This window comes from Euprymna scolopes, chromosome 5 (genome assembly GCF_053919585.1).
Source record: "Euprymna scolopes isolate OS-2025 chromosome 5, ASM5391958v1, whole genome shotgun sequence".
Taxonomy (NCBI): domain Eukaryota; kingdom Metazoa; phylum Mollusca; class Cephalopoda; order Sepiida; family Sepiolidae; genus Euprymna; species Euprymna scolopes.
The window spans coordinates 179,566,579-179,593,899 of NC_136486.1; the positions used below are offsets into that span (position 1 = coordinate 179,566,579).

Here is a 27,321-nt window from a genome sequence, read left to right on the forward strand (position 1 = left end):
TCCGAACCGATCAGTTCAGAAATATTTTCCAATCTGATAAAATTTGTTGATTCAGCTTAAAACGAAAACTCTGTTTTTCTTTTGTTTACATCACGTGACACAAAACAGCCAATGAGAAAGCTAAAAAAGTCGTCTGCTGAATTCAAATAAACCGCTCAAATTCACAAATATTGGAAAAAATCTTAAATCCGTTTTAAAATAAATTTTACAATTTTTTCTTTTTTACTGAGCCTTTCTGTTTTACTTATTTATTTTTTATTTAAAAATAAAATTCTCAAACAGCTAAATTTCTGACCGAAAACCGATTATAAAAATTTTCTCAAATCTCAATACTCCTTATGTCAAATCGTGAGGCTGTAGACTGGAAATTGACAGAGTAGTTTGGTAGGGAAATGTACACATACACACAATTTCACTTTTATAGATATATAGATTGGATCTTTGGCTTAAATCAACAAGATGAGGTTTTAGTAATTGTTTTGTCCATTTAAGGTGGTCGCATTTTACATTATTATATTAAATATTATTTTAAATATTATTTCTTAACAAAGGTCGAGTCACTAATAATAACCAGCTAAGTACGATGTTGACAGATTTAAAAAAAGTAATTTTTTATAAATTCAAGATTCATGCGTGTTTAAACATCATCTATCATCTTTGTAATCTATGATCTCTATCCGTTTAAATGGTCGACCAAGTTTTGATGTCAAATGACGCATCTTTCATCAATGTCTCCTATAGCACATTTATTTTCTGTATAATTAAACTACTATTTATATTTAACACAATTAAATGTCAAAATTAAATTTAAACACGCCGGGAGCGCCGATTCAGTTTGTAATTAACATGCACTCGAGAGTTCAATTAAAAATAATAAACATACGTTGTGTCAAGGAGTGTCGATTTGTTTCGTAATTAACATCGCAGCTGTTCATAAAATGTTACTAGTTATAATGCCATTCGGTTATTCAAGGAAAACATCTTATAAATAGATATTGCGTAAGATTCCCTAATCTTTTAAGTATTGTGTGAACGCACGAATTCAAAGCTAAACCAGTCATGAAATTGTGTGCAATAATTTTGTTTGGTACGTATTTTCTTTGCCTTTGTATTTATTATATTTGTGTATTTTTGTTTTCTTGTCTTACGGCATATCAACCCATCTTGAGAATTTACTGAACAAAACAAAATATATATTACACATAATTCATTGATTGCAACCATTGTGTGTGTGTGTGGGGGGGGGTGTTAATAAACACAACACTATTTCATTTCTTCATCATGATAGGATTATTGAATTATATTATTCGCTTTTTATTTATTGTCCAAAAAGTAATGAAAATCTTCTACACTTATGCTTCCCGCCATGAACTCGTATTACAACATTTATACGTATATTTTCTAAATATTTGAAGTAACGTGCCAACTTTGATGTTTATGGATGTACGACGCCAACACAGACGCAACTACGTTATTGCGGAAGCTTCCAATACAAAATTAGGCACTTATTCAAAAAATAATCCGCTTCTTTCTGTGTGTTACGGCGGTATATTCCGACAGCTTACGTAAACCGCCGGAATATGCCAAGAAAGCGCTGATCAAATTTTAAAACGCTTAAAAAACAACACAAAATAAAACAAACAAAAACAAAAACACCAGGGCAGAAAACATTTATCATATAGCAATTTTATTATGGTGAGCCTTTTTGCTATGATCACAACGTAGTATCGGTGTCTTATTGTGGCGGGAATGCGAAAGGTCCGAACGATTATTATTATTGATTTCTTAACTATTATGTAGAAAAAGATCTGTAAAGAGAATGATTTGAAAGAAAAAATGTTTAGCTAAAATATTTATGTTAAAAATCTAACGGAGGAATTTTAACTTAGATTTATAAACAATAGAATATTACAGAGATATTTATGTAATAAAATAGATTTAGGAATTCCATTTTATAAACAATAAACAATGGAATTGATCTGGTAACAAAGAAGGAGTAGGTTTTGATATATAGACTAAAGATGCAAGTAAGAGTCAGAGAGAACGAGGAAGCCGTCCACAAGAGGAGGTGACTTTGTCAGTCGTGGAAGTATTCGACTGAGTTACTAAAAGACGATGTAAGCATTAAAGGGAGAAAGCATTGTAAATGCCTGAGGGAAACACCTTACTGTGAAAATGAGAATAAACGAGAGAAAAAAAGAAGTCCTGTTGTTATTGCTTCAGAATTAAATGTTTTCTTGCAGTGTCCAAGAGACAATGGAAGCCACAACCTATGGTTAGTGCTCCATTATCCAACGACGAGTGTGTGCTTATGTCATGTTTGTTGAACCAGTCCAGAACTAATGACTGTTACCTTGCTCTTGTTATGTGAACTCTGAATATGTATAAACACACACACACACACACACACACACACACACACACACACACACACACACACACACACACACACACACACACACACACACACACACACACACACAATGAGCATTTATAACCAATAGACGATACACGAGCATCGGTTTCATACACATGTATATTTATATAGACTAGACGTGCATGAACGCACATGTATAAGCTCATTAGATATAACTCCACAATCCCACAATTTCAATAAAGAAAATGGAAATACAATAATAAGAAAATCAACCTACGGTATATTTAATGAATAAAAAAATATTGATTTTTTTTGTAAAATAATGTGTAGCTATAAATGAAAACAATTGGTTTAGTATTTTTTGTAAGAAATATTACTGTTTTAAAGAATATTTTTGTTTAGGAAAATATTATAATATAATGTAATGCTATTTGCATAGAAATAAATATTTACGATCCCGTCTAAAACCGAAAGGCTGTGATGGGAGATGGGAATGAAGGTGAAGGAAGTGAACGGGAATGGGGGATGAGTAGGAAGGAGAAAGAAATATTTTAAATCACCATCCATAAATTATTTATGGGTTCCCCTTTTTTCTTTTTCCCTTCTTTCCTTTCTTTCGTTTGTCCTATCTTCCCCTTTTCTTTTCTTCTTTGTTTCCTTACGTCATTTCCTTTTCTTACATTTAATCTAAATTTCTAAAACGTAATTATTTGTTAATCAGTTAATTTTAAATACATAATTACGTAAAACGTATTAACTAAGAATTATAATTGAAATAGTTATAAACTTGATTATAACAGTCAAGCGAACTGAATTATGTATCGTTTCAATTCGAATCAATAAATTATTTAATATAAATCTTAAGGTCAATCGTTTTTTTTATAGTTTAGTTTAGTTTAGTTTCGTATTTGCAAACATGTATAATAATTTATAATTATTGATGTTATTTTCATAAGTATTCATACATAAATTAGAATTAATAAATTTACTAATTATTAAATAGAACATTTTGATAGAATATTCATAAATTAATTAGGAATGTAAGTACGAACAGTTAGGTCTAGTGACTTTTCTTTTTAAAATTGAAAATGGCATAATGAAAACATATTAAAGGTATTTCCAGCTTCTCTTCCAATTTTCTGATTTTAATCATGTCAAATCACATTTTATTTCCTTTTGATGAATTGATTGTTGCTATTTCTCCTGATGAGTTAAGGGCATACTAGATTTACTGATTTATATAATAATTAAGTGATTGATTTTGCGCTACGAAACACATACTGTTAAGAATTATAAATGTAAACTGAATTAAAGGAATACATCAACCTCATGGATTTTGGAATATAGTTTTTTTTCATTTATTCACTATATTGCTCTGTAATTACATTGAGTTTCTTAAATTAGGATTGGTATATATTATGAGAAGATATATTTCTACAGATATATATATTTTCTGAACATTATCAGAATTTGACTTTTTCGTAGTTGGTTGTAATGTTTTGTTTAAGCAATTTTTGTATTCAGTTTTTTTTAGTCTATAGAAGTTGTGGGATATATATATATGTATATATATATATATATATATATATATATATATATATATATATATATATATATATATATATATATATATATAGTAGCAAAAGTACCCGTCGTTGATGTGGTTCAAAAACAGCCTACAGAAAATGGACTCTGATTTATGAAAGTATGATAGGTTATGAAAAGGAAGGATTGTAAAGAGATAGCTTCGAATTTGGAGGTAACCCCATAATTTATTATGCCATACCTGTTCACATTGAAACACTTATCACAATATTCTGTGGATCTATATTAAAAACCTTGTTAAACTGTGTGACATATTTCCGTTCTATGGAGGTCAGGCGTGAACGAACACCGCATAATTTTATTATACCATATTTCTTCAAACTGAAACATAATTATCAAAGTATACGTACACAGATAGATATGAAAAGTCTGTATTAAAGTTTGTGCCTATGTCAATTCTATGGAGGCCAGGCGCGAACGCAGACCCCACAAAGTATTATTATATAAATCTATATCAAAAACACTTGTAAAGGTTTTTTTTTTTAATTTTTAAATTTTTTATTTCCATATTTGTGGACCAGGCGCGTACGAAGACCCCCACAATTTTAATGAATCATCATTATGCCAGATCAAACATACCCATTTCTGTGTTTCGATACATCTTCTATCATTATATGTAATCAGTCTTTTAAAATAGTCAACCATATAGGAGCCTATTTGTGACACACACAGATGTTCAGCTTTATATATATATATATATATATATATATATATATATATATATATATATATATATATATATATATATATATATATATAAAGTAAACGTGTCTGTGTGGCTGTGTGTGTATCTGTGTACATTTTCCTTCGCAATAACTCTGTTAATTTTCAGTTTACAGACTCGAAATTTTATATACCGGGTACTGAGATTTGGAAAAATCTATGTGATCGGTGTTCGGCCAGAAATTTGGCTGTTTAGGGGTCAAAGTTCAACGATTTGACCTGTGAGAACTTTACCAAACTCCTCCGACAATTTTCGGTATAAACAATTGAGATGTTAGATATAGGTTCCTTGGACATGGATCAAACTTAATAACTTGATTTGAGCCCATAACAATAAATTTTAAGGGGTCATAATAGGGGTCAAAGTTAAAAAAAAATGGTCGCTTTTTTTTTTGCTCAGCATACACCTCCAAACACCCGGGCAACGCCGTGCACCCATGCTAGTATATATACACACACACACACACACACACACACACACACACACACACACACACACACACACACACACATATATATATATATATATATATATATATATATATATATATATATATATATATATAACCCACAATTTCTAAATTTCTATAGACTGGAAAAACCTGGATACAAAAAATTGCTTAAACAAAATATTACAACCAACTACGAAAAAGTCTAATTCTGATATTGTTCAGAAAATCTTAAAGGATCATAAACCCAATTTCCTACATAAACCCTTTACTAGATGGATAAATCCCACCAGAACCGAAACTGAAAAAAATTACTAAAAGAATTCTGGGAAGAATCAACGCACAAATTAAAACTACCTATAACTTAACCTTTGATACAATCAATCGGTTCTCGGACATCGAGGATAAAGAGAAATTCTATTTTATACAATTCGATATTGAAAGCTACTACCCTTTAATTACCAAGGAACTTTTCGAGGAAGTATTGGAATTTGCAACTCTTACTCTAAATATATCAGAGGATGAAATAGAAATGATAAAGACACGCAAAACATTTGTACTACTAAGCAGCGGAGAACAATAGATTAAAAAAGATCAGGTTAATCATTTTGATGTTTCTATGGGACTTTAGGTTCGACTGAAATGACTGGCCTAGTGGGATTATATATCTGGTATAATTTAACCAAAGACATTGAGATAGAAGAAAATAACTTGTACAGAGACGATGGACTTATGATCATAAGAGACTGAAATGACCCTATATGTGAAAAAATGAGAAAAATAATCATTAAGGAGTTTAGAAGAATTAGTTTAAAAGTGGAAATAGTATCAAATATAAAAGCTGTTCATTTTTACATGTAACTCTAGATTTAAAGAATAAAATATATGCAGCCTATAAAAAGATAACAACGACCTATATACATAAAACATTCACACCATCCAAAATCCATAATAAAACATATTCCAAATTCCATTAGTAAAGGAATAAGCAATAATTTCTCTAGTATAGATATTTTTAACACTATAAATTGTTCTATTATAAAGCACTTAAAGATAGTAGTTACAAAAATACAAAACTAGAATATATCCAGCCTACATCTAATACACAAACATTCAGAAATAAAAGAAGGATAATTACATGGTTCACGCCCACTTTTAATTTAAATTTAAAAAACTAACTTAGGAAAAAAATTCCTTAATCTAATAAAGCAACACTTCCCACCTAATAATATTCTCAATAAAATCTTCAATAAACAACGGTAAAATTAAATTACAGCTGCAGCGAAAATTTAGAAAAGTAATAAAGAAACATAATATGAAGATTCTAAATAATACGTCAGAATTAAATAAAATAGCACTACTAAATCTTGTAATTGAAGAATTAGACAAGATTGCCCATTAAATGGAAATTACTTAGTAAAATCGATAGTATAGAAAGCTAAAATCTCCACGAAAGAACACCCAAATACTAGTAAGTACTATATTGGTATAGTAGGGAATACTTTCAAGAAACGGTTCAGAGATCACGAAAGTTCATTTGAAAATCCCACCAGTAAAATAAAACCGTAACCTTCAGTATACTATAAAGAACTTATTAGAAAAACACTAACACTAACCATACAATGGAATATCTTGAAAAAAAGCTAAAACATGTTCTTCTCTGAGCTCTTAATGTTTATGGAAAAATTATTTATGACATGGTTTAAAGACAGAGATAAGTTACTCAACAAAAGACTTAACTTAATATCATCCTATAATGGGATGATATTAAGTTTTCTAAGAGGACGTTCTTTATAATACATGCAGTTTATGGAAGTTTCTTGTCTCTTATTGAGTAACTTATCTTTTACTTATACTATAAATAACAAAAACAAATTCATAATTCAATTAGAATTATAAATAACCCATATAATATAGATTAAAAAAACATACATCTAACGCACCCATTTAGTTAGATGTGTTAATCGATTTAATCTACCCCCCTCTCTCTCTTTCTCTCTCTCTTTATATATATATATATATATATATATATATATATATATATATATATATATATATATATATACGTTTTATTTTTATTACCGTTTTATCTGTTCAGTTACATATGTTTCGGTTGCCGGACCATATTTACAATCCAGCAGCCTTGTCAGACCTTACAGAAATGGCTATTATTATTTGGAAGAACGATTTTAAAAGAAATACGAGAGAAAAAAATACGACAGAAAAAAAAGAGGAAAAAAGAAAGAGGGGAAGAGAAAATAAAGGGGGGGCGGAGATAAAAAATAATTAAGTTTTGAAGTTTAAACTACATTAGATTGTAATGTGTGTGTGAGGGGGTTGTAAATTCAGCTAGGCGTGGGTGAAGGTGTAGTGATATAGAGAGGGGGGAGGGGGAGATAAAAGGGAGGATAAAGGAAGGAAGGGGGAAGAATGTCAATTTTGGGTTTTAAGATTTGGCTGTATTTAGTAAAATTGTTTAACTATACACTGGAGTATATGGATTGATGGGAGGGAGGAAGAGAGAGAGAGAGAGAGAGAGAGAGAAAGGCAGAGAGAAAGGTTTAGTGAACGTGTAATATGCGTTTGGCAGGGTTTCATTTTAGAACGCTCGCAGTGGCCACGGCAAGTCCAGGAGTACATCCGACAATGAATTGCTTTAGGCAGTTAAGAGTGAATACATATGCCAATGCACGCGCACATACGCACACATACATACTCATATAAACACGTTCATGCATATATATACATATATATACATATATATATATAAATACACACGTATATATAAAATTATATCAACATATATGCATACAACCACATACACACATGCAAATATATACAGAAAGTACGCGGAAACATACATGCCAATAAATGCACACACATGCACACGCCAACATATACGTATACACACAGACACGCGTATATATATATACATACATACACATATACACCCACGCCTAGCTGAATTTGCTAACCCCCCACACTACAATCTAATATATCTTAAACTTCAAAGCTTAATTATTGTTTATCTCCGCCCCCCCTTATTTTCTCTTCCCCTCTTTTTTTCCTCCTTTTTTTCTCTCGTATTTCTTTTAAAGTCGTTCTTCCAAATAATAATAGCAATTTCTGTAAGGTCTGACGAGGCTGCTGGATCGTAAATATGGTCCGGCAACCGAAACATATGTAACTGAACAGATAAAACGGTAATAAAAAAACAAAACGCATATTTGCTCTGCAATACTATTAAGCACTCTCTTCAGGTTTTACTAATTACCATTTTTACTATATATATATATATATATATATATATATATATATATATATATATATATATATATATATATTGTGAGAGGCCCCGTGTTTTGACGAGCTTCTGGGTTTGACCTTTATTCCTGATCTGAAATGGAACACGTACATCAAGTCTGTTGCCAAGGTCGCTGGAAAGATGGTGGGATCCTTCTACCGCTCCAGAAGATATCTCACTGCTGATGCAATTCTCTATCTGTATAAAAGCTAAGTACGTCCAAGGATGGAATACTGCTGCCATACCTGGGCAGGAGCTGCTAAAAACAGCCTATCCTGCCTTGATAGAGTACAAAATAGACTTCATGGCTTAGTGGGGGGGTGCCCTTTTCTCTACCCTGCAACCTCTCTCCCACAGAAGAGACGTTGCGAGCTTATCCTTGTTTTATCGTTATTTCCATGGCAGGTGCTCGTCTGAACTCCAATCTCTGGTCCCCCATCGCCAATCTTTCACGAAAAACACCCGTCTAGCTGAATCCACTGTGAAAAATTTCCCCCACTCTATATCTGTGCCTAAATCAAAACGCGGATTCCATGAACAAAGCTTCTTTCTTAGAACTGCACGCCTGTAGAACTCTGTTCCGTCTTCCTGCTTCCATCCGGACTACAACTTGGATGTCTTCAAGTCCAATGTTAACAAATTCCTAATGAACCGCCCCCTTAATTAAACACTTCATCAAATCTCCACACTAACGTACTGTACTTGCAATAACTCTTATCCCTGAGTGGCTTCCGGGCTTTGATAAGTGGTGACCACCATGTATATATATATATATACTAGCACGCCGCCCGATGTTACACGGTCGTACTTAAATGCTGCTGTTTTTGTATTTATTATTATTGAGCCAATTTTCTATCGATTATTATATTGTATCTAATATATACTAGTAATATCAAAAGTAAACAAAATATGACTTGTGTGCTATCAGCTAGAATCGAAGCAATATTGTATAACTCTCTAGCGTCAGTCCTGAGTCACGCTCCATACGCATATCAATTGTTAAAAATAACGTTGTTTTACCTATCAATGTAGATTTGTGCAAGAAAATAATACTCCTGCTAAGGTCAACTGTTTTGTTTTCTATATTGATCCCCCGGCTACAAACCAAATACAAATACCATATATATCTAATTTCAACTCTAGATTAAATATTTAGAGAGGAGTTCGGTAGAGATTTTTCGCATACACAACGACAAGGTCGTTTATATAAATATCTCCGTGTGCAAGAACGTTTTCATATTAAATTCTATGCAATGCTACAGAATGTGAAAATATGCATAAACAGTATTCAGTGTGCTAGTGAAATGAAACCACTCATCTAATAAGAAATCAGTGCAATTAATTAACCCTCGTTTTTCAAAGAAATATGCAAATTAGTTAACCTTCATGTAATCGCTCGCATATCCATGACTGAGAAATTCGTTTTAATTATTTTTAAATAGAAAAAGTAAATTTTTAATATCAATATCAGAACGAGAAAAAAATCATTTATGAGTACGCGCGCACACACACACACACACACACACACACACACACACACACACACACACACACACACACACACACACACACAAATATATCGCACCCTCCCCTGACATCATTCACTCTTTCATCCCATCATAACGAACATTTCTGTAAAAGTCTGAGGAAGCTATAGACGGCCAAAAAACGGCCGGGTAGCTGAAACAATAATGTAACTTAATAGAAAGATACGGTAATAAAAAATAAAACGCATATTTGCTCTACAACAGTATTGAGCACTTTCTTCAGTTTTTATTAATTACCATTACTCCTATATATATATATATATATATATATATATATATATATATATATATATATATATATATATATATATATATATATATATTGCAATTAGGAAGGGAAAACTTTTATGATCCATAATTAAAAGTAAATTTGTATATATATAAATATATATATATATTCTTATAATCTTCTCTCCAAAAAGGGGGGGGGAAGGGGGAACAGGAGAGGAAAGAAAGAGAAATGGGGAACTAGCTGACCGGTTTCGACCCTCGCTTCTCAAAGCTGTATCGAGGGAATTTTTAAAATAAAGAATGAAAAAGCGATTAAAATTGCGTTTTATTCAATTTACGTGAAGAAAAAAAAAAAGTGGGAAAACGATTAAAATAAAACAGCGTTATGGTCGAATACCCTAGAGATTAATCACGTTCAAATCCAGGAGGCATTCCCTTTGCTTGCAAAGAGAAGGTTTTCTAAGTCGAACGTGAATAGTCTCCAAGATCTTAAGGTGATATAGTGAATGAGCACGACTGAGAATAGAAAAAGAGTCCGTGCTAAAGTTCGCTGCACAAGACGGGGTTTTAAGTAAATGATCAGTAATTGAGGACCCGTATGTGTTAGTAACAACATCAGTTGCCCGGTAGGTTCCATTCCTAATTTTACTGGGTACATGTTGTTGGATTCTTCCATCTAATCTTAATGTCGTTCGACCCAAGTAGTTGGCACCGCAACCACATTCAAAATTGTAAATAACGTTACTATTATGGTGGGGGGTGGATGTAGAACGTCTTTTCGAGAAGATGATAATAAGTTCTCTTTCTTTCCTCTCCTGTTCCCCCTCCCCCTTTTTGGAGAGAAGATTAAAGGAATATATATATATTTATATATATACAAATTTACCTTTAATTATGAATCATAAAAGTCTTCCCTTCCTAATTGCAAGATTTCAATTTTGTATCCCCAAAAACATTATGAATATATATATATATATATATATATATATATGTGTGTGTGTGTGTGTGTGTGTGTAGAAAGAAAGAAAGAGTGTGAGAGAGAGTAGTAAGACTAAAATGAGTCCTTACATGGATGAAACGCGGAAAATTCAGTGTAGTTTAATTGCCATATACATTTTCATAACTTACTACCTAGCTGTACTCACTGTTGAAGTAAATACATAAAATATCCTGTCTCCTTGTAAAAGTTCATGTAGATGCATATAATAATAATAATAATAATAATAATAATAATAATAATAATAATAATAATAATTTTTTCTCTGTATGTTATCATATAAGCGAGCGTCAAGGAAGATGAAAAGACCGAGGATAGAAAGTACTAGACATACCTCCGCTGGCTGAGTGCAAAAAAGACTGGGACCGTGGGGAGGCTTATTGCCACCCAAATTTCAGTAAAGACCAATGGTCGCTGCCAACAAGAAATCAATGGTAAGCGACTGTTGCGATAACGCAAATTCTTTTGCAAAGGTTATCGACAGAGGTGGAGAGTACTGGAAATTTGGGGAAGCTTGTTGTCACACAGACTCCAGAGAACACCACAGGTTGTTTACAAAAAGAAATCTTTGATTATGGCCTGTGTGACAACTCCTAGTAAGTAAATAGTAATAATAATAATATATATGTGTAATTAACAATAGACTTACCAAATTAGATAAAGTTTACTTATATCATTCAACCACGGTAGTGGTTGTCATTCAACCACGGTAGTGGTTGAATATATGCTGAAGTCCGAAATTGAATGAATCGAGACACATTCAACCCCCCCACCTCACTAATTTTGTTCGCAACCAAATTTTAAACAGGTTATATAGTTGGATAGAACACCTCATTAGCTACATTTTGAAAAAAAAATTTCGAAAATTGGTTCAGTAGAAAAAAAGTTACAACAAAATATGTGGGTTCACAAACAGGAGAGTAAGTACATAAGTGACTAACGCTTTTTTTTATTTTGCATAACTTTTTATGTATATAAATGTCTTTTTACTGCGATTTTACCAATATGACATGTTAGCGTAACGGTTAGAGTACCGGGGGTTAGTGGAAAGATTTTAGGATCAATCCCGTGTATCGTTTTTTTTTTTATAATTAAAACACCGAACTTTTTTTTTAATAACTAATTTTTTTAACTCTCCTTATGATTTTATAGAAAAAAATGGTGAATTTATCGATTAAAAATATTAGTGAATTCTATGATATACATATTCTTTGAATGAACTCAAATTTTTCGTTATCACATTTGATGAAAAATGTAGTCCCATTTTGGCAATGCGTCTGACCAATGATGCTTTTGAACCTGCGACCAGCACTGCGATGTCATCAGCAGCAGCCTGGGCATAAATATTCCTATTTTTAAACTCCTTTAAAAGAGGATTCAGCATACAGTTCCATAGTAAAGGTGATAAAATCCCACTTTGGGGGGTTCATTTAACTACTTCCCTTTTAACAGTTGCCCTCAGTAGTTCTACTTGAACTGTTCTGTGCCTCACCATATACTCAATCCATCGGATGAGTACTGGTGGCACATTGAGTTCTCGTAGCGACTTGAACATACTACTGAAGGGTATGTTGTCAAAAGCTCCAACGATATCTAAAAAGACACCAAGTGCCATCTTCTTTTTTGTTAGTTTACGCTCTATACAGATCACGAATTCATGAACCGCAGTCTCGGTAGAGACCCTGGCTCGGAACTACTGTGATTGAATGATAAATATTGCATAAATGTGTGTTTGAGAGCTAATTTTCTTTTGACAATCATTAATAAATATTATAAATTTATATATTAATACAATAGCAATGCCTGGAAAAATCATGGATTATATGGAGAAATGCGCGCATGAAAAGTAATATTCTTAAGATTTTATTAAACCTGGAAAAGTAAAGGACAAGAAATTCAACCTGGAAAAGTAAAGAACAAGATATTCTAGTAAAGTAAAAATTAAGAATTTTTTAGACTTAAAATATTGCAGCTAAAAATAAAATTTGAATATTGATAAATATTTTATTTATTATTTGCATATGTTGTTGTTTATTGTTGAGTTAGAAAGAATTAAATGATCCTAATTATGATATAATAAAATTATTAATTTTTATGTAAATTATAAAATTATTAATTCCATCTACTAACTAACTAACTAATGAATTAATTTTATTCAAACAATTTTCACTACATAAATATATGCAAATAATAGGGGGAAATAAGTTCAATCCAGCGACTGACACCCTTTCTAACTCAACAATAAACAACAACATATGCAAATAATAAATAAAATATTTATCAATATTCAAATTTTATTTTTAGCTGCAATATTTTAAGTCTAAAAAATTCTTATTTTTTACTTTACTAGAATATCTTGTTCTTTACTTTTCCAGGTTGAATTTCTTGTCCTTTACTTTTCCAGGTTTAATAAAATCTTAAGAATATTACTTTTCATGCGCGCATTTCTCCATATAATTATATATATGCATTAAATTTTTGTTTTCTTTTATAGATAAATTACAAGCAAATATTTCAAAAGGATTACTTACTAGAAATTCAATAATCAAGGTTGGAAGAAGGAGTTTCATTTTGTTAATTTACGTTCGCTGACAAAACTATAATATTATTTCTTCTATATCATTTAGGACTTTGGTTTTTCTTTAAATATTCATTGTTTAACATCCCTGATTATTTGATTTGTATTCATTTCAGCTGTCGTTTTGTTGAGCACCGTGATTTGTGCTGAGAGTAAGTAAAATTTTTCCTTTTACAGTTCACTAGCTATCACCTGCGGCAACACCATGCATGTTATAATGTAATTGTGGCGTCGTCCCTTGCTTTAGTAGTATCATTTTGAACAACGATAATGCCTTTGGGTATTGCTAAGAACCACACCGACAGTTAATATAAATTGTGTATAAAAGTTATGTTTAAGCGATGGAAGAAAATGAAGGATATATATATATACAGTGGTATACCAAGCTAGGATATTCCCGGTAGAGAACCCAAGGGACGAAAGATTCTACATAGGAAGTACCCAAGGGACGAAAGATTCTACATAGGAAGTACCCAAATGACTTTCAAAAATAGATTCTATGGACATACACGCTCGATGAGTAATCAAACATATGAAAAGGACACTTCCTTATCGTTATATTACTGGAAATTAGAGAAAATAAAACACCTAGTATAGAATGGAAGATTATTAGAAGGGCCAATACTTGCCACTCATTGAACTCACCATGTCCATTAAGCTTATCAGAAAAACATGAGATAACTAGGTTTAAAGATAGAGATAAATTATTAAATATTAAACAAGAAACTGCTATATCCTGCAAACATTTCAGAATACACGCACTTAAAGAACTCTAAATTAATAGACCAGAACAACTATGAGTACAACTAACCCCCATCAAATACCCCCCCCCAAAGAGGATAAGTGAGGTCGCAACTATGATCCTACCCGTAGGAATTGTATAAGTCGCTTTATATTCTGCTTCATCAAGCAGTTATAAAATTACTAACCAAAATAAATACCTGTATGAAAGTATATTTGAACCAAACGAGTAATAGATTGTTTTGGATAAATCTCGTAATAATGTATGCATATGGATATTTTTGGGTGTATGCATGTATGGATATATGATCTTTATATACTTGGGTAGGAAGATTAATTTAATATAAAAAAGGATAAATGAATAAATAGATGAAAGAAAGTAAGGAATGAAGGGTGAATGAACGAAAAGGGAATAAAGAAGTAGGGGTGAATGAATAAAGATTAAGGTAAGTACTACAATATATAAGCTTCTATACTAAATTTGTATAACCTAAATACTCTGATTTCTGTCATATGTTATTATAAATTATTATTGTATCGTTATACATCTTGTATATATCTGCCTAACCATCGAAAGAGTGCTTGCTTAATATGAAGATAGGCCTATGAACTTCAAGCGGAATTCACTATAAATCTTTACGTAGTATAAATTTTTGCGTAGTAAAAAAAACATACAGCGTGGGAAAAGGTAACAAGCGGGGGAGGCAGTGTAATATAACTATGCGTGTGTAGTTTGATAGAAAAGGATAATTATGTAGTAAATGAATTCATGTCTATTTCTACTTTAGATGTATTATCTGGTGGCAGGGTACACACATATATATATATATGTTCTGAATTTTGTGCAAGTAAGTATGTATAAGTGTATTTATGTATGCGTCTATGTTTGTATGTATATGTGTGTGTATGTATATATGTGTGTGTATGTATATGTATGTATATGTATATATGTGTGTGTATGTATATGTATGTATATCGATGTTTTTGTATATGTGTATGTATATATATATATATATGTATATATATGCATCTATATTTCTGTACTATTATAAGAGGCTGTCTCGTATATGATAGTTGTAGCAATGTATATTACGAGTATGTATGGGTGTCTGAATGTTTTTGTATATATGTTATATATGTATATATACACACCCGTGTGAATGTAGTGGCATGCTATTTCATATATAGAGGGGTTACCACGCTACTGAGGTTAAAAAAGGCACCTTATTATTATTGAAAAAGGTCTTTGCGTTTGTGCATGTATTGCTGTGTTTTCCTGCGTTATGAGTGATCGGGTTTCTGTGTGTACCTGCGCGTGTGTGTGTATGTGGGTGTATGTGAGTCATTGAAGATTTCTTACCGCATTGCCTCCTCCATTCTAAGACACGGGAAAGGGTTGTTGGACGCATACTGTTTAGGTCCTGTAAGAGGCACGGTCGTCAGGTCTCATTAAGGCAAATTTAATTTGATTACTATTATGGGATTTTCTAATCTCCCGTTAGTTTATTACTTTGATATATAGTGTTAATTTTGGTGTTTGTTTCAAGTTGTTTCTATTTTCATTGGTTGAAACTATAGTGGGTGAAAATATCTGGAGTTCCTGTGAAACTTATTAGCATTTGGGAGTGACAAAAGAGCGAATCTAAACGAAGCGAAGAACAACAGAGCCATTTGCTTTTTAGCGTTTACGAGAATCGTTTCATCATTCAGTCCCTATATCATCTCGCAACGTCAACAAGATTTTTCTGATTTAAAAAGACTCCAAGTCTCGAATTTAAGATTGAATCATTCCAGTCCAATATTTATGAATAACTATTTTGCTACTACATCTTTAATTGCAATCTAATTGTAAAACTACAAATCGTATTGGTACGTCTAGTGAAAAGAGAAAGTAGAAGTAGTAGCGTGGATGATATATTCGCTAAGGTGATGACTTTTGTTGCGTCTTAAAAAATTGTTAGGCTCCACGCAGACAAACTGATAAAAATCAAATAGTAAGACAAGATACCAGACACAGAGTTTTTAGCTCGTCAAAACTCGCATCAGTACAAACTATGCCACAGCAGCTTCAGGTTAAATGTTGGAAATGAACGAAACAGATCAAAACATGAATGTTTAACAGAATTGGTTACACATGTTCAATACAATATAATTTCTCATATTAAAAAAAGTTAGGAGTGGCAAAAATTACTAATGTTCGAATTCCGTGTGTGTGTATAAGTTTGTTTCTTCTTAGTGTTAGTGTGTATATGCATGCCACGGTCTAACAAAGTTAGGAATTGTATATGTTGTCTTTTGGTAGCTAGCGTATACGTATAGCTAATTTTTGATTCACTTTAGTAGGCATCATGTGCGTGCTGCTTTTGTCAGTGTGTGTATGCGTTTGACAAAATATGCGTGAAATGAAAGTTGTGATTTACTGTCTTTAGTCCATAAAGGGCCAAAAAGATGAGCGTAATCTCGTTATTAACACTGTTCTTTTTTAGGTCAACAGGTGGACTGCTGAAGTTTCTGATCCTTAAATACTTAATTATAGGAACGGAAAAATGATTTTTTTTCCTTTTGGAAGTGAAAAATTATTTCGAGGATGCAAAGTGAGTTGGATTACAAACAAAACAGTTTGAAGTAGACCTTCAAACTGTCTTTGAACCGTTTCTGCTGTTCTCCTACGGTTGTTTCCTTTGGATAGCTCAAAATAAAGTAGCTCTTTTTACAATCATGTATATGACATGCAACATATATGACTCGCTTATCGAACCTGAAGCTGCTGTAGCATAGTTTGTACTGGTGGGAGTTTTGATCGGGCTAAAAACTCTGTGTCTGGTATCGTGTCTTACCATTTGATTTTTAACAATCTTAGGAGGCATATGGAAATTATTACGTTTCTTGGAATGTCTGACATATACGATCCAAGTTTTGCAGGCATATATGATGATGTAGTCTAGTGTAAATAACTTAATGATGAGAAGGATGTTGTAGTTTTGTAGTGAAGTATTGTTGTAGTTTTGTAGTGAAGTATTGTTGTAGTTTTGTAGTGAAGTATTGTGCGTAGTGTGAGAAGAGTTGTGTTTGAAAGTTATATCAATGTGGTTCGTAGGAAACACGTGGACACGAGTTTGTATATAAAAGAATAATGACAATATTAGAAGGAATTTTCAGTAATTTTCAATTAGATTACGTTTATTTAGCAACAAATTGTGTCGTACAAGATGGTAGGTGTTGATATCCCTAATTTTCGGAAGTAGTATCTCTTCTCCAGAGAGGAAAATAAAAAAGATATGTATACAAGCTTCGGCGAGACATTTCTTTGCCTGTTTAATTTATTTATTTATTTGTTTTCGGAAATCAGTGTCGCAAACTGGCTGTCAAATCAATTTCCAGGGTACGAGTTCTGACGTGTATTAATTTTTAAGAATTATTATAGCATTTATTTCATTAATGTACATAAATGATTAATTTTTGTGTATTACGCCTAAAGTGTGTACCAAGGAGTGTTAATGACTGCTGTATTAGTGTCGTGAAATATCCGTTTTAGGGTAGAGGAAATGGTCTAAAAGAGGTCACTTTACGTGTACTTGGATTAGTTCCCCTACTAAAGTGTACACGTCAATAGGTTTACGCGTACACACCTTGTATATGTGCGTACACACATGCACACACATGCATACATGCACACTCACACATATACATACGTACACATGTATATGCATATATTTTATTTTAATAATGTAATTTATTTAGTTTATTACATTTTAATTTGTTTATTTTGATTTATTTTCTATATATTAATTATGTATTTATTCTATATATATATATATACTCTACATAGGTAGTACCCAATTCTACATAGGTAGTACCCAAATGACATTCAAAAATAGATTTTATGGACATACACGTTCGATGAATAATCAAAAGCATGAAAAAGATACCTCGTTATCGTTATATTACTGGAAACTAGTAAGGGAAAATAAAACACCTAAGATAGAATGGAAGATTATTAGGAGAGCCAGTAGTTGCCACTTATTAAGCTCACCATGTCCGTTATGCCTATTAGAAAAACTTGAGATAACTAGGTTTAAGGACAGGGACAAACTATTAAATATTAAACTAGAAACTGCTATATTCTGCAAACATTTCAGTATACATGCGCTTAAAGAACTCTAAGTTATGAAGATCAGAACTACTATAATAGCAACTATCCCCCATCCTATTCCCCTCCCCCCAAAAAGGATGAGCGAGGTCATAATTATGATCCTACCCAATTGATTACATAAGTCTCTTAATTTTCTATTTACTCAAGCAGTTGTAATATTATTAACCTGAATAAATACATGTATAATAGTATATCTGAACCAAACAGGTACTAAAAAGTAAGGCGAATCTCAAAATAATGTATGCATGTGGATGTGTGTATGTATATATATATATATATATATATATGTATATGTATATGTATATATATATAATATATATATATATATATATATATATATGCATATAAGTAGATGTGTATGTGGCGTATATATCGGTATGTATATGTGTATGTACGATGTCATGGAATAAAAAAGGTACGCACAACAATATATAAACATTTCTATTCCGTTTGTATAGCCTGAATGTTCCGAATTTGTTGTTATATATTGTTATATATCTGTGTAAACCTCGAGGGAGTAGTTGTTGATCTGAGGATAGACCTATGGACTTATATGTACATTCACTATGAGTTTTTTTATGTATAAAAAAAAAGTACAACTTGCGAGAAATAGCAAGCGGGTGGGTGCGCGTAATATAATTGTGTGAACTTACCTCATATTTATGCATATAGGGTGTTGGTAAAAAAGTTATGTATAGAATGCAGTCATATCTATATCTATTTAAATGTATCATGTATGTGTAAGTGTACATATGTGTGTATATATGTATCTATGTATTGGGTCCATATGGCATTGGTAGAGTTAATTCAAATGGTATGCTGTTTCTCCATCTCTGCAGTGAACTAAATCTTCTTATCACCAACACTTGTTCCCACCAGAAGCACAAGGAGACCTGGTTCCATCCCCAATCTAAACATGGCCATTTGATTGATTACATACTGTGTAGACGTGGTGATCTTGGTAAAACCAACACAAAGTCAAGTATCTGCAGAATGTCTTCTTGGTTCCTCCTCTTCTCTTTTCTCTCTCCCAACAATCGAACACAGCATATAATAACAAAACTCTAAAGCACGTCTGACAGCACTGACTTCTGCCAACAGTCTGCCCCCCCTCTTAACAACACAGGCTTTTTATATCGCAAAATCGTTCACCTCTATTTGCATATTCTTCTAACTCACGTGATCACTACTCTATAAATAAGAGTCTTGACCATTTCTTTTCTTTCTTTTTATTTATTTTTGGTGACCGACCCGCACGTGGTCTATCCAGGTAAGTCACGCATTTCTCCACACTCCCCCCTGATCTCATGATCACAAACAGGACATGCGGGCAATCGTCGTTGGCGGGTACTCCTTCGAAGAAGCACTTCCTCATTGCTGTTTTCTTCATTACCACCATCATTACTACCAGTCTGTTCCATTATCCCGTCTCGTGGTTCCATAGGCGGTGTCTCACAATCAGGGCAGGGGGGCAGTATCCGTCTTTGTCGGGTACTTCTCCGAAGAATCGGAGGCGTCATCTCCTCGGTATGCTCCATCATCCCTTCTCGCTGGGTTTCGCAATCACGGGGGGTGGGCAGTATTCGTCTCTGTCGAGTATTTCGATGAGGCATTACTTCCTTGTGTCCATCGCTCTCCTCACTATTGTCATCAGTATGTCCCATCATTCCCTCATCTGGTTCTGTTGGTGGTGTTTCTATGCTCACCTGAAGGGGCAGTAAGTGATCAGGATCATCTCTGAACGGTGTGTGATCCTCCTCATCGTCCTCAGAATCAGAAGAGGTATAACAAGGGCGGATATCTTTTACGTGACGTGGTATGCCACCAATCAACATGGTCTGAGGACTTATGATTTCATCTATTTTTCCCCGGAAAAATTTCGTAGTGCACCCAGCATTTGGGGGTTTTATCCAAACAAGGTCTCCCACCTGATATGGTGTATTGACAACACTCACCACTGATGGTATGGTATCAACTCCTTTCACACGCTGTTCATATTGGTAAATCCCATTGGCTGGTGCAGTTGCTGGTGTTGCATTGTCCTTGGGTGTTATATTATACCAGTACACAGCTTCTGGAATAGAGCACTGCGTCCTGGCTGCAATTCTTTTGATGGTGCGGTGACACCGTTCTGCTATACCATTACCCTCGGGATAATATGCACATCGATAATGCATTTTAATCCCCCATTCGTGCACGAATTTCTGAAATTCTTGACATCGAAATGTGGCGGCATTATCAGTCAGAATTTCAATCGGGGCACCACGTTCAAAAAAGACGGCTCTCAACTGTTGTATAATGCTGGCTGCATCCTGTCGTGTTAACAGGCGCCATATTGTGAAACGCGTCGGGCCACAATCCGTCATGGTCAAAAAATGTTTGCCCCCATAATGTGTTATGTCCATCCCTACTCGCTGCCAGTTGCCCTCCACCTCGAGCTTCCCTTTTTGCCATTGGGATGGTGCCGGATCAATTCTCTGACACTCTTCACACGAACGTATGGCTGCTTTCACTGATGCTTTTGTAGTTGCAGGGCATACTCTTCGGACAAAATATGCAGTCCTCTGAATTCCAGGGTGTCCAATCTGCTGGTGTATCATACGGATCTGGTCAGGTGTTAATTGATCCGTTACAGTCGCGCATGTTTGTTGTTGAAGATCGGATCCCTGCCTCATTGCATCGATCCACCTCTTTGGTACTCGAGTCAAGCTATCAGCCAAATTCTGCATCGACGAGACTAACGTAATGTCTACCTGCAAGCTGTATTCGTCAACTAGACGCTTAATTATTGCTAGTCTCCTTCGTACTAGCATTTCACTTGCAGCTCTAGTCTTAACTCGAGCCTTTCCAGTCAAGGTGTCGGTTAACCAATGGTAAACACACAATGAGTCAGTGTGGAGATGCACAACATTAGTCTGCCATTGCAATGCGAGATTAAGACCTTTTAACGTGGCATCAAGTTCTGCCAAATTTATATGTTGGGCATCATTTTTCGGACGAAGCCAGCATGCATCTTCCACAACAACACCTAGTTGCTCCAACACGACACCTGTAGCCAACGAACTTGCGTCAACCCATGCATTTAGTTCGTTTCCAGACACTTGCCACTCACCCCGGGCAGGGTCATTCCTATGCACTCTGGACAACATTTCAGCCATCATTTGTTGGAGAGAATCATCATCCGCAACATCGTCCCATCCTTTTGTTACTGTAGTCACTCGTCTTTTCACCACTCCTGTTGCCGATCGGAGCCATCCACAGACAGGTAGATGTCCTACCAATTTACCACAGATAGAAAACACAGTACGTCTTGTTAATACATTGGGTAACTTTGGAAGTGGGCTCCCTCGTTTCCATCGCAACGTATTGCCCTCCTTCCAGACCTCGAGGCCTAGCACGGGCACTCCATCCTTTAGGCGCTTAGGGTCTTTGCTTATTAACCCAAACGCTTTCAGTTTTATTCGAACTGCATCCGCAGACATTATGTCCTCATTAACATAGATGTCATCTATGTAGGCTGAAGCAGCTTTTGCTGTGGTCTCATCCTGCATCAAAACAGTTTTAATAATGGTTGTCATAATCAAGGGTGCTACGTTTAGGCCAAAACCCAAACGTGTCAAACAATATAGTTTTCCCTTGAGTAGTACTGTCTGAAACGGCCATAATGACTCATGGACACGTATCTGCAGGTAGGCCCTCTTTAGATCCAGAAGTGCTACATTGCTCTCTTTTTGACGCCACTCTCTCAGTTTAGCAGCGCACACATCTGCGTTTCCGGTAAACGCATCAACATGCCGATTCAACTCTCGGTAATCCATTACGGGACGAATTTTTTCTTTGGTAGGTTGTTCAACAGCCATGAGCGGAATTAATCCCTTGGGTGGTCCCAGATGTTCCTGTGGGTATGGTATTAACCAACCGTTGTCAATCCACATCTGAAGTTCTTCTTCATATGCGGCCCTATTCTTGGTAGAAACTGCATACTCTGGAATCGTGTTGCACAGCCGATCTGGTTCCTGGCCCATGGCCCATTTCCACTTTGCAGTCCACACCCTTTCGTTGTCATCAAATGTAGCACAGAAGTCCTTTTCTTCAATCGACATGGCTGCACAGACGTCTTTCCCTTCTCCAAGCCTGATACCTCTAGCTGCTGTGATTGTAACGCCTCCTAGTGCTTGTATTGCATCAATTCCAAGCAACATGTCGTAGCCAAGGGGTTTCTCCTGCATCACCAGAACGTCAACTTTAGCTGTGTCACCCTTCTCAGTGCAGATTGTGACTGTCCCTTCACCACAACATACCCGTGATAAGCCATTGATGGTCATAACGCCAACTGGGTTCCTCCGCCACACCGGACAACAATGGGCACTAACTATAGACCGGGAACACCCCGTGTCTATAAGTGCTGAACACTGCACATCATCAAGTTTAACGCTAATGACAGGCAATCCTGTGTTTATTGGTTGGCAGGGGGCAAGGGTAGCGATAGTACCTTGCCCCCAACTTCGTTTCCCGAACAGTTGCGAGATATGTGCCCAAACTTATTGCAGCGATAGCATTGCACTGGTCTCTTTGATTGTGGATATACACCTCTCCTATCACTCCGGCACTCTTTAGCAAAATGATTGGCCTCCCCACATTTATAGCACACTGGGGTGGCATGCTTATTACTATCTGGAAGAGAGTCCACATTGCCTCCATGTCGAAAACGAGCTGCTGCTGCAATTGGTTCCTGTTCCTTACAGATGTTTCGAGCTCGGGCCAATAACTCATCAGTTGACAATTCATCGATTCTTGATGATGCCCGCAACAGTTTACTGACCTCCTCGGGTAGGCCTACCAAAAAAGCACAGCTTAATATTTTATCGTTGACCCCACCAAACGGTACATATAATTTTCGCAGGTCGGCTAGGTACACGTCGACTGTTTCCTTGGGTTGAAGTGTCCGGCTCGTGAACTGTTGCCACGCAACAAATGGATCTGTACCAAACGCTGTATACAGGCTCTGCTTGATTTCATCCCAGTCTGGTTCATCCCCGAGTTGTTGGTAGACTGCATAGGCCCCTCCGGTTAGCCTCAAAGGGATAACTGTGGCTGGTTCTTTAATTTTGCACAGTTTACAGATTTTCTCTGCCTTTTCAATCCATTCAACGACAGCCGGTCCAGTGGTAGATCCGTCGAACTCGGGTATTAAGCGAATGTCGAATCTGTCCATTGTTAGTAACCGCACACCAAGCGCCGAAATAGCTTAAAACCAACACAAAGTCAAGTATCTGCAGAATGTCTTCTTGGTTCCTCCTCTTCTCTTTTCTCTCTCCCAACAATCGAACACAGCATATAATAACAAAACTCTAAAGCACGTCTGACAGCACTGACTTCTGCCAACAGTCTGCCCCTCCTCTTAACAACACAGGCTTTTTATATCGCAAAATCGTTCACCTCTATTTGCATATTCTTCTAACTCACGTGATCATTACTCTATAAATAAGAGTCTTGACCATTTCTTTTCTTTCTTTTTATTTATTTTTGGTGACCGACCCGCACGTGGTCTATCCAGGTAAGTCACGCATTTCTCCACACTTGGAAATTTTTGCAAAGTTAGAGTAATGCGTGATGCTGACTGTGGTACTGATCATTTGATGGTCAGAGCTAAACTGAGAATTACAGTTCGCAAAAGAGCCGTTTCAATGATGTCAAAGTGCCTAAACGTATTGATGTTTCCAAATTGAAGGATCCAGTCGTACGAAGGTCCTTGAAATCTGCTTTCAACCAGGTGGATTTCTCAGATTGTGACTGGGAGACAGTAAGAGATACAATATACCAAAAAGGTTTGAAGTTCTTGGATTGAAGGTTCCCAGACATAGAGATTGGTTTGCTGATAATTTCGATCAAATTAAGCCTCAAATTGATAGAAAGCGGAAAGGTTATTTGAAACTTCTCAACTCTTCACCTCTGAACGAGCCAGCGCTCGCTGCCCACTTTTCTTCTTTTTGGAGTGAGGTTCAGTGTTGTGTGCGCCAAATAAAAAACAAATGGTGGTCTAACCTCTCCAGGGAGATACAGACTGCCTTCGATCATAGAGATGTCAAGACATTCTACACTCTGCTTCATCAGGCTTATGGTCCGAAATCCTCTTCAACTACACCACTCCTGGCGAAGGACGGGAAAATCTTGTGAAAACCTCAGATGAAATTAAGCATCGATGGCATGAACACTTTTATGATCTTTTTCATAACCCATCCAATGTTGATGTTGCTGCAATAGAAAGTATCCTTCAATGTTCCTTTTGTCCGGAACTTGATGTTGAACCGACTCTTGTGGAAACAGTTGACTGCATAAAACAGATAAACTCGAACAAAGCCCCTGGGCTGGATGGCATACCTGTTGAGCTGCTGATACATGGTGGTGTCAATGTACATTGTGTGGTCCACTTTTTTATAGTGTCAGTATGGCAGGGTGACCCGGTTGCCCAAGATTGGATGGATGCCATCTTGGTTATGGTGTACAAAGGAAAGGGTACAAGATCTGATTGTGGAAATTATCGAGGTATCTCGCTGCTGAGAGCGGTTGGAAAGGTATTTATACGGCTCTTGCTAAACCGATTGGAAAAGTATGTATGTCCTAATATCCTTCCGGAATCCCAGTCTGGTTTTAGAGGTGGGCGAGGAACTGTGGATATGGTGTTTTCTGCTAGACAGCTCTTGGAAAAATGTATTGAACAGCGTATGCCTCTTTGCCAGGTGTTTGTGGACTTAACCAAGGCGTTTGACACAGTCAACCGTGAGGCTCTCTGGAAAGTGCTGAAAAAAATTTGGCTGTACACCTGCTTTTACAGACAAGTTCAAGCAACTTCATCATAGTATGAAAGGTCGCGTCAACTTCAATGGTCAGCTTTCGGAAGAATTCCCCATTGATAATGGTGTGAAGCAGGGTGATATAACTGCACCAACATTGTTTTGCTATATTTGACTGCTGTGCTCTGGTATGGTTTCCACGATTGTGATATGGGTGTTTATATTAGATTCCGAACGACTGGAAAGGTGTTCAACCTCAGAAGATTCCAAGCCAAAAACTTGTTAATGATGGACTTGTTAGGGAACTGTTGGATGCTGATGATGCTGACCTGGTAACACACTCCCCAGTAGATATGCAACTAGTGATGGATCTCTTTACAAATGCTTGTACCTGCTTCGGACTGACAGTCAGCATTAAGAAAACTAAAGTCATGTACACTCCTGCTCCCAATGATCTGTATGTGGAACCTGATATCTTCGTCTGTGGAAAGCGCCTTGAAGTCGTAAAAAATGTTGTCTACCTTGGGAGTGCCTTATCAAATGATGGCACTCTTAATGCGGAAATAAGACAGAGAATCAGCAAGGCATCTAATGCTTTTGGAAGGTTACAAGATACAGTCTGGTCTGATGGTGATCTGACTCTGACAACTAAAATTTCAGTATATCAAGCATGTGTAGTACCATCCCTACTCTACGCATCTGAAACTTGGACCTTGTACCGGTCACATAATTTGCTCGAGAGGTTCCATCAGCACTGCCTTAGACACATTCTTGGTTTAAAGTGGTATAGCTTTGCCCTTGATACATATGTCTTAAAAAAGGCCAAAACAACCAGTATTGCTACCATTGTTATTAAGAACCAGTTGCGTTGGGCGGGTCATCTCATCCGGTTTGAAGACTATCGTCTCCCAAAACAATTGTTCTATGGTGAGCTCTTTCTTGGAAAAAGACCCCAGCACAAGCCCAAAAAACGTTTTCGTGATAGCATCAAGGAGAGTCTGGTGAAATTTCATATTCCTGTTGACAGTTGGGAGTCCCTAGCGTATGATCGCAAGCAGTGGAGGACACTGATATACAGGGGTGCAGAACACTATGAAGCAGCCAAAATAGACCGAGCGAAGCTTAAGAGAGCATGTAGGAAATGCCAAAACTTGCCGCCCAACCATGGAGATCTCTGGATCTGTAAGGTGTGTGATCGGGCTCTGTTGTCTAAGGCAGGTTTTGTTAATCACATGAAAGCCCACGATAATACAGGTTCCGCTGCTGTAAGTCTCATACAATTCAGTGAGCGTTTTCAGTGTCATGTCTGCTTGAGGGTGTGCAAGTCGCTGGCAGGGCTAAAAAGTCATATTCGGGCACATGGACTTTTAGTGACTGAGGGAGTGGCTCTCGTCTGACAAGACGTTGCAATCATCATCATGTATGTATGTATATATCTGAACTATTAAAATAGGTTGTCTCATATAGGGGAGTTATAATAGTATATATATTACCAGAGTGTATGTATGTATGTATGTATGTATACGCCTATGTAAACTATAATAATACGCTGTTTCATATAAAGGGGTTACCACACTACTGAAGTTAGAGGGCACCTTATTAAATAAAGTTTTGGACTATTAATTAAGGTAATACATATATGTACGTGTTGAATGTATGGTTATGTGTAAATAGCATAGACGAAATTCGAACCTCGTAATTTAGGTTTAGAAATAGATTACGATAGAGAATTAGCAAATGGAATGTAAAACAAACCATTGTTAAGCTTAGAGATAAAATAGTTTTAAGAAAAGAATGTGCGTTGTCAATTCTGTTATGAAAA

The 27,321-nt window shown here is 35.4% G+C and overlaps 1 protein-coding gene across 14 annotated transcripts in view; it reads left to right on the forward strand.

Annotated features, from left to right (window-relative positions):
* Positions 1 to 930: 930 nt before the first annotated feature.
* LOC145277057 (uncharacterized) overlaps positions 931 to 27,321 on the forward strand; it is a 100,798-nt gene continuing 74,407 nt past the window's right edge. For 11 of the 14 annotated variants that reach the window (XR_013868096.1, XR_013868099.1, XR_013868097.1 and 8 more), the window contains exons 1-2: positions 936 to 1,087; positions 13,928 to 13,963. Coding sequence is in view for 9 of the 14 variants with exons in the window: in XM_080128715.1 (XP_079984841.1) it covers positions 1,060 to 1,087; positions 13,928 to 13,963 (64 nt within the window). In the remaining 5 variants the exon portion in view is untranslated. Of the gene's footprint in view, positions 1,088 to 13,927; positions 13,964 to 27,321 lie in introns of all 14 variants that reach the window. The other 3 variants (XM_080128718.1, XM_080128723.1, XM_080128719.1) reach the window with 3 other exon arrangements.